The 11361-nt window shown below is 36.6% G+C and overlaps 2 protein-coding genes across 2 annotated transcripts in view; one reads left to right on the plus strand and one right to left on the minus strand.

Annotated features, from left to right (window-relative positions):
* LOC105833362 (protein kinase C, brain isozyme) overlaps positions 1-3292 on the minus strand; it is a 96400-nt gene extending 93108 nt beyond the window's left edge. Inside the window, exon 1 of the mRNA XM_012675057.3 lies at positions 2115-3292. Coding sequence (XP_012530511.1) covers positions 2115-2308 — 194 coding nt within the window. The 5' untranslated portion in view covers positions 2309-3292. The remainder of the gene's footprint in view (positions 1-2114) is intronic.
* A 6492-nt stretch (positions 3293-9784) lies between these two features.
* On the plus strand, positions 9785-11267 carry LOC105833363 (prostate stem cell antigen). The gene is made up of 4 exons (XM_012675058.2): positions 9785-9943; positions 10004-10123; positions 10608-10786; positions 10869-11267. The coding sequence occupies exons 1-4, from the start codon at positions 9886-9888 to the stop codon at positions 10953-10955; spliced, it is 444 nt and encodes a 147-aa protein (XP_012530512.1). The 5' UTR covers positions 9785-9885; the 3' UTR covers positions 10956-11267.
* The last annotated feature ends 94 nt before the right edge of the window (positions 11268-11361 follow it).

The following is an 11361-nucleotide window of genomic DNA, read 5'->3' on the forward strand; positions in this document are numbered from 1 at the left end:
GTTTGTAAAGTTCGCAGGCAAGAATACATTTTCTGCGGTTTTTAAATCGACAAATGGTACTTGTGTAATTTGTCGCGATGAAAAAACAACCTCGCTAATCTTATTAGATAAGTGAAAATGAACGAGGTTTACTGAAAAAAGCTGCATCGTCCTAAGGGAGCTGAGTGTCCCTGTTTATAATTAAACTCCAAACTCCATTATAACAATATGCCGTCAAAGATCTAGAAGCAGCTAGAAGCGGATAGCATGTACAAAAGTAAATTAACAATCTGCTGAAGAGTGAGTGAGTGAGTGAGCGAAAAAGAACAAAGAGGAAAGAGAGAGACAGCCCTCTCACGTTTTTCTCCATAATGTCACGAACGACTGTGCGATTTCATTGAAAATTCTGCACGCGACTTTCATCTCGACAATCGAGAGAAATACTGGATACAATGCATATGGAATGAAAGTATTAGAGGAAACGAGATATATCACTGAGCTTGGTGAACCCGTTAGCTACATCAATGTTAATTGAGTACTAATTTTAGAACGATGTATCGTTCCATATGCCACCGCGGAGATTATCAATCTCTCGTTACGCATGTAAATAAAAACTTTCGGCGTAAAAACCTACGATTGACAAAACATCGAAGAAGAATAAACAAACGAGACAAAATTAGCACTGTTAATAATTAAACACAGTCGATCGTTCCCAATTATCGATGTCAAATATGCAAATAAAGCAACGAAATGTCGATTATAGTTGCCATATGTAGAAGAAGAGTTGTCTAAATTTTTTAAACATTAGGTTGTTAAGTCATCTTGCTTTAAAAAAGTAAGAAGGAAAAGAAAACCGGCAATTTTGTTCTAGAAACCCGGTAAACAATTTTTCAAATAAAAACATATAAATATATAATATGTCCATATTTATGCTAGTTTCTCTTTTTGTAAAATTTTTGTTTGGTATCATATTAAAAAGACAAAAATTATTTAACAAGATAGTTTTCGCATTGCTTCTTTTACAAAAAGGTAGGTATAAAAAATAAGAAAAATTTGTCCATGTATAATCATACATATTCTATGAATAAAAAATATATATGATTATACATAGCAATTTTTTTAATTTCTTTAAACTTTTTGTAAAAAAAGCAATGTAAAAATTATCTTTTTAATTATACTTTATTATATTTTATTTATATTAACAAATTTTACAAAAAAAACTAGTATAAACATATATGGACATATTTTATATACATTTATGTTTTTATATAATTCATAGGGAAGAATGTTTATCGATTCCTTCCCCTATGATTTTGAGTGAAAAAACCAATCCTTATCTTCTGAGGAGCGAAAAATGAGTATGTAATATCAAATAATGATTTCAACTTAATTCAAATGCCATCAACGGCAAAAAGCTGAAATTATATAGTAAATAATATTTGATCGTCTTTCGTCAAAATCGATCGAGGTGAGAGCTGATAAACATTCCTCGTCAGAGCAGAGGCCTGTCGATACAAGCCGCCCGTGATGAGTTTCTCCCCGAGGCGTTCACCTACTCTTCTCCCGGGGATGCAAACTCGATCGTTACTGGAACGCATCCGACGCATAGATACGTTTACGAGAGCGAAAGCGTGCCAGCGCGCACACATAGTTCATCCGCTGTATTTTCGGGAACGCGTTCGAATAATAAGAAGCTAATGATAGTAACAACTGTAACACAGTCACAATGCTGAAAATACGAATAGCAGCGGGCAAACATTTGCGCGGCCGTTTCGAGGAATTTGAGAAAGAATTGCTCGCGGCAAATTGCTCTCATCTTGCCCTGTCGTTTGAAGTAACAAAGAACTTTGTGTAACAAAAGTATAACTTTTGTTTTTTTCAAAAGATCTCCTTTTGGTCTTATTACCCTTCTTTCGAAGCAACAGATGTGTGTTGTTTTTAAAACGATGCGGGCGATTTTTTCTCATTAATTCTGCCAAACGAATTATTACTCTTTATTGTATTCGCGTGTATGGAGAGAAAAGAAGATTAATTTAATCGATGCGCCTTAAAGAAATCGGTAACAAGCAATAATAGAGATGCGAGATTGGCGAATCGCGAAAAGAATAACAAAGGACTCGTAGAAGCACACTTACCATATGAAGTCCTTGCAGTGGCTGCAGAAAGTGGGCTGCTTGAAGAATCGCGGCATGAAGCTGTGATTCTTGACCATGTAGACATTCTTCTTCTTAAGGGCACCCTTCCGGCCCCGCAGCTTCTTGGCGAAAGCGGTGTTGTTGTCGCCGGTCCCGAGGGAGTCCTCGCACGTGTAGTCCTGATCGTCCGCCATGGTTCCGCCGCCGCTGCTGCTGGTGTTGTTGTTGCCGAAGTTGTTGCTGTTACGGTCCGTTGACCGGCCAATCGACCTCGCCGACGACGTCGACGGTGTGTCCCCGGTGGTGCCACTCGCGCGGGCTACTCGTCGCTCGCCGGGGATGACGCCGACGGCCTCCTCCCCGGTACGTCGATCGGTTAGGTGATGCGCCGCGTTCTACTCTCCGTGCTCTCTCGGTTACTCGCGCGCGCGGTTACTCGTTCCGCTCTTCGACGACGATCGAACTCGCACGGAGTGAAGACCACGCGCGGGAGCTGTCACACGGCTCCGACGACCGACGACGGTGTGTCTCGCGCGCACGACGCTTGACGGACGACGAGGAGGAGGGAGCACGCGAAAGAAGGTGGGGAGAATTAGGAAGAGAGAGAGAGAGAGAGAGACAACGTTTCTCTCGGTCGACGTCGGCGCGCGTGGTTCCTTCGAGCGGTTCAGCGTGTCCCGCGACGGGTCTGGGTGCGCTAGATAGCACGTTACTCTCCTGCCGCTTCTAGAGCTCCTCTCGCACCTCCTCTCACGGCGACACGTCGGCTCGACGACGACGGCTCTCCCAGAGCTCTGTCGAGGGCTCCCTCCTACCCACCAGACCGCTTCACCGGGCGCTGCGCTTTCGCGCTTACTCCTCTCCGTTCGTCCCGCTCCAACCTAGTGCAACCTATTTCTCCGTCTCTCTTTGCTCACCCTGTCTCTGTTGCTCTCTCCTACGAAACTATCGCCCCTCTCTCTCTCTCTCTCTCTCTTCCTCCCGCGAAGTGCGCACCTTCTCGTTTTCCTACCTCTCTCGCTTCCTCTACGCTAAAAGCAAATACTACTCCTACTACGCTCACCTATACTTTGTCGTGCCGTCTCTCTCTTCGGCTCGCCGCCACCGTCGGACGATCTCGCGATCGGCTCTCTTTGTCCGACACCCACCTTTCCCCTTTGTCGCTCGCTCTCTCACCGTCCGTCCTTTCTCTTTAACTTTCTCTCTTTCTCTTTCCCGCACGCCGCGCACGCCTGCTCCGGTTTCTCGCCTCGCTCTCACTCGTGAGCTCTTTCTCTCTCTCTCTCTCCCTCTATCCCCCTCCCCTTCCGCCGACCCCCCGCCGACATTGTGCGCCGTCCTTGTCCGTTCCGCGGCGCAACGCCGTGACTGCCGCGCCTCCTGTTCTTTTCTCTCTCTTCCCTGTTCGGTCGCGCGCGCGGGTTACCCGATATAATTTTAGACTCTCGGCGCAGTGGCTCGGCACAACCACTGCTCAGCCTGCGCTGCGCACTCAAATATCGACATGCGACCAACGGCGGTAGCCGCAACAAGACCCGCGAGCCGCACGCGACAAGATCGGTGAAAGAATGGTGACGGAAAAGGTGGTAGAAGAAACGGAAAGGGGAAAAAGCGTATAACGTTTCCGCTTTCTCGCTCGCCTTCTCCTTCCTTTCTTTGGAGCTAGGGCGCCCGGGCGTCCATAGCGCTTTTCCCTCGCTCCTCCTCCTCCTCTTCCCCCGCGCGGGATGCGTCCCCGCGAGCTTGCAGCAGCATCGAGGCGGAAGGGAGAATGATGCTGGTGGGTAGTGTTAATAACGGTGATGGTGGTGGAAACTCGACCTCTGCCTTCATCACTTATATCCCAATTTTTGCGCCTCCCTCTCTCTCTCTCTCTCTCTCTCTCTCTCTCTCTCTCTCTCTCTCTCTCTCTCTCTCTCTCTCTCTCTCTCTCTCATTCGCTCGCTCGCTCTCTCATTGCTCCTAGCTGTTCGGCGCGGACATTCGGTCAGTAGACCGAAGAAAGTGCTATACAACACCTATTCTATGGAGGAAAGGGAGGTCAACCCCTCCGCGGCTAGGCGATTCTATACGCGCAAATTCGCTGCGCAAATCTTCGACTCGCCTATGAAAACGCACAATTCGATCGACCGGCCGCGTCCATCGCAAACAGTAGTCGCAGCTCTCCAATGTCAGACGTATTATATTCTCCAATCATCATCTCACGCTGACATCTCGACTACTTATGATCCTCTGCAATTGCGAAAGGATGGCTGTGTCTCCCTGAGGCTCGACTTTATTTCTTATGTATTGTTTTCATGTTTCAACTAATTGAGTGATTCATCTGTACCGTTTTATCTTTTAACCGTAGAACATTCCTCAACATTTTCACGAGCACCACGCGTGTTGTTTATGCATCTAGAATGTTTACTCTAACGTTTAATCAATTTCGATTCAGCCTTCCTTCAAAATATTCTGACACCTTAATTTATATTCAGCTACACATTGCACATTGTAGATACAAATGAATATATATTGTAAATTTTACTACCGACATCTGTCAATATATATACGATGCAATTTCCAGCAAACGATTTTTAAAAATATTTCAGTATTTAAAAAAATGTATATAAAATACAAATATATATTGTATAACTCTTGTATAACTCATACGCAGAAAGAGATGGTTATGCTAAAATATCTAAAAATTGAATTACAACAAATGTAAATATAAATTTGAAAATAATTTTGTTTCACCGTCAAAATAATTACGTAAAACGCTCGAGCATAAATATTACAAAAAGTTTTAATATTGCAGCAGTTAATTTAAATATCCTACATAATTATTTTATTATATTGTCCAACAAAATTATTTGCAGATTTAGCTAAAAAATTTTTTCAATATTTCAGCAAAATCGTTTTCTTCGTACTTCATGAAAAGATAAAATAAACTCCACAAAAGAAATGATGGTGAAATCGAAGGAAATTTTGCTAAGGTAGGAGAAACAGTCCTTTCCTTTTCCTCTCGTGTATTAAAGGAATGTGCGATTACATCCGACGGTAATACGATGACTCGTGCGGGATTCGCACGGGCTTCCGCCGGGTTTCACTAGGAACCGGCCATCGATCCGCGGTTTCACCCCCCCCCCCCCCGGAAAACGCAGAAATCTACGAACTAAGTCAACTATTTAGGTGCCAGCCGTAGCGCGAGACAGAATTGTCGCCACGCCGTCCTTCACATGGAGTGCTTCAGATTGGAGCGACGAGCTGTAGCTGATCCTAAGCCGGTCAACTGGAAAGTCTGTAATCCAAGTTGTGACGCGCGGGTCAATAATACCCTCGAGCTATTTTTAATAACGTGACCATGCACAGAGAGTAGAGTACGAGAGTGCGCGCGCGCGCGCGCGCGCAACCTACATATACGCGCGCATACACCATCTGTGCAGAAAGCATGTGCACTTTGCGTCCAAGAATGTCCGCGGGACATCCCGCAGGATTGCGGAAGTACCGGGCGTAAAAGTTCAATTAAGGACTGATGTTCTGCGCATCCCAGGAGATCACCGTCCAGTAAATTATCCGATCGTCGCAATAATTAATAATTAATTAGCCAGCGTCAACATCAGCGTCAGACTATTATTAGCGTCAGAGTATTATATTGTTTATAAGTATTTTGAATCTGAAATTTTGAAAAGTTGTCGAGCGAGAGAAGTTAACTGTACTTTTGAGAAATAAGCATTTTTATATTTCAGAAACAACATTTTCGTAATAACATTTTTTATTTTTTATTTTTTATGCAATTTTTATATAGTTTTATTATTAGTTGCATTAATTACCTATTTTAACCAAATTCTCATTTCAATAATATAATTGCATTTTTTTATTCTAACTGCTCATGAAGCTATCGATTAATTTCAACGAACATCTCGTACATATGATTTAGCAATTGGGGAATATTTATGAGTTTCTTTTTACGGAATTTCCACGGTTGTCATGCTACAGCCATATGCGACCCTACGAAATGAAGGGATTTTTGGGATGGATTTATGGTGGCGCGAAATGATCCAGTCATCTTCCCACGTTCACCGAGACCCACGTTTGCGGTCCACAAATTCCCGTGGATTACGATGAAATGATAGATCGATCGAACCGATTTTACTCACTCGAGAGATATTCATATACGTAATACGCATCTCAGTCATCTGCAACTCCTTTGCCAGCTATCTGTTACTCATATACGATAATAATATTAATTAATCGAATTACAAAAACAAATTTATTTATTACAGTCTAATGACATTTTTCTAGTAGATCTAGTACATCATCAACTAATGCATATTTTCAATCGATTTATCTTCAAATATAGGGATGTACTTTTGGGGAAGGTGCCATTAAGACGCGTACAGTGTTTTTGGTAAGAAAAGTATTGGGGCGAAAAGGCTAGATCAGAAATCAAAACTGAAACTTTCTGCTTAACGAGTGATTGTTCTTTGAATTGTGCTATCCAGGCCCACACTTTTTTAGCTTACTTTTATTTTGTGGAATAAAACAGAAGTAAAACTTTTATTTGATTGAGTAGAGCAAATTTTTAAATATTATCGCAATTCCAGAACAATGTGTGATATTTTGCTTAATGGTTTAATAGATAACATGAATGCAAAAGTGACCACACTCCTGAAAATTTCTCTACAAAATAAAAAAATTCTTCATCGTTATTTACGGAGAAAAATTCTTGGAATAGGCGAACATAGACCGCGGGCATGTCTCTACTAACAATTAAGTATTAACAATTAAAGATTTTTTATGTATAAGTAGTTATCATTATTGTTATTTTATTTGTAAGATTTCTATATGATTAATATGTGCAATAAAAAATTAACGGAAATAAATCTATAATGTCAAAATTATTTTCAACAAAGTTATAAATAAAAAATAACTTCTGCGTATATTCCCCCTCTTGTATTTTCCTGACCATCATTTATTTCTTACTTCAAAGTATTAAGACATCTAAAAGCGTTGATGATATTGATTAGTCTTGAGAAGCAATAAAGACTGTTATAAATTCTGTCTTAAATCTTTTAAGTATTATAAACTTTTATGAGTAAATACTCAGAAATAGTCTTTAATTCTAATAAAATATATTTCTGTCAAAAATATTCATATATTTATTTCGTTATAACTTTTTACAAGAGAAAAGTTTATATACAGATATACTATCGTGCTTATTATTTTCTCAGAAACTAAACGTTCCATATTTTCCCTCTTAGTTCTCGGAAACTAAATCGTTCATTAGATTTATATTATATATATATATATATACACACACACACACTGATAAAAACATGATCGTATACATAATTAAAGAAATAAAAATTTAAAGAAATAACAATTCATACATGTTTTCTATATAAAAACAATTAAAAATTTTTCACAGATAAAAATAAATTCTACGAATTTCTTTTGTACAATTTATTGTATTGTATAGTTTAACTAAATATATTTTTGATAATATTTTACATATTTGTATTGTTCTAAATTTTGTTTTGTTTATATTTTTCTCATTACGCGATTTTAAATATCGTAACCTTAAATCGTAAAAAAATTACCTTTCTAAGAAACGTTTAAAAGTGTGTGGGCGTGCATGCATGCGTGCGCGCACGCGCAAAAATACTATAATACAAAATTATTCTGTTAATATAATATGTTCAAAAATCATTTACAAAATTTATAACATTGTAAAATATGTATATCACATTAAAGATTACTTTTAAAAAACTTAGAAAAGAACTGTTGTATTTTTTTTACAAAAGTATAAGAAAATTGCGCCAACTATAAAAATAGATAGGTACTTATACTAACAATAAAATTTCTTTCTTTCTTCACATAATGTATAATGATAAAACTATCATACAAAAGAATATCAAGTATATATTAGTCTCCCTAAAAACATTAGGTTAATAAAACATAATTTTAAATAAAAATTAGACTCTTATCGAGGTCTTGCGGATATATAAACATATCTTATTAAAGATATCTCCAAGATATTTCTAAAAAATATCTAAAAGATATGTTCAATCTTCACATCTCCACAGATATTTGAAATAACATCTCAAAATATATTGCATTAGATATTTTTTAGATTACTAAAAGATATCTTTTTAAAATTTTTCGAAAATGTAAGATATCTCAAGATGACAAAAATAGTTTAAAAAATTTTTTTAATATCTTTTTGTCTATGTAAATGAGAAAGTTCCGCTTTTTAGACCTATGACAGTATTGACGGTTTTCCTTTATTAATTAGATAATATATTGCAATATTAGATTCGATCATGTTACTTTTCTTTTTGTTGTACGAGCATACAACATTCCAATTTTATATGTGCTACGGCATTCATGGTCCCGTGTGCACATGATTACTTTTGTATCTTTCCCCAAGTTATTTAAATGCAATTTAGACTATCACAATCGGCTTCTTGAAAATATACAGAATATTCTGTGATTACTGCTACTACTTTCACCAGAGTCTATAATCAATTCGAGAATGATTTCCCTTGAGCAATGCTTTATTGGACCATTTTTTAAATATTTAATCTGGATTATTTCTTCATTTTTTAATTAAAATGATTTATTTATAATCAAACTATATTTTTAAAATTAAAATTAAAAGATTTAAATTAAAATTAAAATTAAAAATCTTTTCCCGAAAAGGAATCCTAAAGCCATCATTTGTTTTACATTTTTTAAATAAATTAATTTTTTAATTGATTTTACATAGAATTACAAAAGTCTTTTACAAAATTAAAGTGTGCACAAAAATCTGAAAGAAAATGATCGAGAATACCAAAAATAAAAAAAATTTTTTAATACATAAAACAGCTGTCACTTGACAATATTTGCTTAATATACAAAATTTACGATATATATGTATTAAAAAAACGTATTCCTCTAACGATAACATTATACGAACAATGTCATGTAATTGAAACTAAAGATTAAAAGCCTAGAATAAATTAAGATTAGCTACTTTATATACCTAACTTTTTATAATTGCAAATTCAGATACAGAACGATAAAAAGAGCAGTTAAAAAAAAATTTTTTTTATTCTCGATATAAAGTCCAATTTATACATTAATATTAATATGTGTATTTTAATTTTGGAAAAGAATTTCCAAAACTATAAAAGAAATACATACGAAATCACACGAGTAACTCTACATTATCGACACCAATTAAGTTTGACGGGCGCTTTAATATCTCCTAAAAAACATGGTATTATAAATTATATATGTATAATAATTAATAATGTGATATATGTTGACACGCTTGTAAAAATCCTTTTATTTTGACTTATTTTGATTATGTAATTTAAAATAAAATTAAGCGTTCAACGAAAAGAAATATCACACTGGTCTTTCGATGACTCACTTTTATGATTTTCATGAGAAATTTATTATTATATGCGATGGCGCTACCGATCAAATGGACGTCTTCAAACAGTGACGGAATAATATATCAAGTTGGCTTGAAGCTATCAAATAAATTCTCTCGCTTCCAGTTCTATGCACCATTAAAAATTTTATTTAAATTCTTAATTACGTTTAATTATTTTTTAATAGTTGATGAAATGCCGTAGAAATAAGACTTTGACAGGTCTTGAACTGCACCGTAAACGACACTCCCTTCGTACCCCTCCGAATCCGTCACTGGTACACCGATCCATCAGCTGGCGCTCAAAGTGGCTTGCGTCTCGATCGTTGTCCCGCGATAAGTTATATCTACACTATCTTTCCCGAAATGCCGAATTTTGCAAAGTGGCATTTCGCGCTAATCGTTATTTCTTGTGTGACGATCGGTAAGTGATTGAAATTCCCGAATCGCCCTTCCGTTTCTCTCAATGATATTTTTCTCGCAGGCCACGCCCTAGAGTGTTACGTTTGTACGGATCAGGAAGGCAATCGAGATAAATGCTTGAATACCATCAAGACCTGCGAACAGGGACAAGATATTTGCCTGACGGAGATTAAATGGGGCAGTAAGTGAACGTACTTGCAGTTTATGTTCTCTCGCGTTGATTCTTTGAGGTTATGTGCGCGTCTCTTCTCGAACGAAATTGCGCGTTCTTTATCAGTTTTCCAATTTGAGTCAACAACTGTTATTTAATCACTCTTTATTAAAGATGATAAAGACGTATATAATTAAATAAATCAGATTGATATCGATATCTCTTGGATGACAATGGCAGAGAATCTGAACATTTTATTTGCGAAAACGTGATATTTGAATTGAAAAGAGATAACCTAGTTGAAGAAATACACTTATTTAATGATGTTGCCTCAGCTATAAACTGTCCTATATGATACATGATATTAATATTGAATAGTGATATAATAGTATTACTTTAATCTTATAAACATAAATATAGCTGCTATATAACATGTATATAAAAATAAGTTTTATATCTATGTTATATTTATGATTTGTTAAGAATTAAAAGCTAATAAGCCTGATGGTTATAGGTACACCATATTGGTCTCAAGGTGCTAAGAAACAATTTTATGTCTCTAAAAAATGTGCTACTAAAAGAGAATGCGAGAGATTGCAACGCAATAACATGCCTGATTGCACTCATATCTGGTATCAGGATTGGAAGTGTTCCTCTTGCTGTCAAGGTGATAGGTGTAACTACTATGTTATTGTAAGTATAAGTCTTTTTAGCAATGATTTTAAAAAGTGCAACATGAATAAGTACTTTGTAAGCACCTTATTATTTATTTCAGTCTGGTGGAAACAAAAGAAAAACACATAGTGGTATATTTGCCATAACAGTCTTGGTCTCTTTGTTGGGTGCATCGAGATTTCAATGATAGCTGTGCTGCAGAAATGATTAGCTGACGTTTTAGTCAACTGACAAATCAATTGATCGAATCTCATCACTGCAGACTGAATATGTAAAAACTTTTTTAACCCCTTTGTGGGTACGAACAATTTCACTATTTGTACCTATTTGGGCAAGAAGAAAAAAATCAAAAGTGATTATATTTGAAAGATTTATTAGAGGTTTTTTAGGTCACTGAATACGAATTTGAGATAAAAAATTTCATAATTCAGAATAGCAGATCTAATAATCATTGATTAAAAATACAAAAAAGTAAAAAATGTAAAGTATAAAAACAAAAGTAAAAAATATAAGGATGTAAATTTTATCAAAATTAAATTGGTGGAATAGGAAGAATTATTAATATTTACTTGTTTTACCCTTTTTTTTTTTTT

The sequence above is a fragment of the Monomorium pharaonis genome, chromosome 2 (assembly GCF_013373865.1).
Source record: "Monomorium pharaonis isolate MP-MQ-018 chromosome 2, ASM1337386v2, whole genome shotgun sequence".
In the NCBI taxonomy this organism is placed as follows: Eukaryota; Metazoa; Arthropoda; class Insecta; order Hymenoptera; family Formicidae; genus Monomorium; species Monomorium pharaonis.

Coding starts and splice junctions, on each gene's coding strand:
- LOC105833363 (XM_012675058.2), top strand. CDS start 9,886: ATGCCGAATTTTGCAAAGTGGCATTTCGCGCTAATCGTTATTTCTTGT. Junction 9,944..10,003: donor TATTTCTTGTGTGACGATCG/GTAAGTGATTGA, acceptor TTTTTCTCGCAG/GCCACGCCCTAGAGTGTTAC. Junction 10,787..10,868: donor GGTGTAACTACTATGTTATT/GTAAGTATAAGT, acceptor TATTTATTTCAG/TCTGGTGGAAACAAAAGAAA.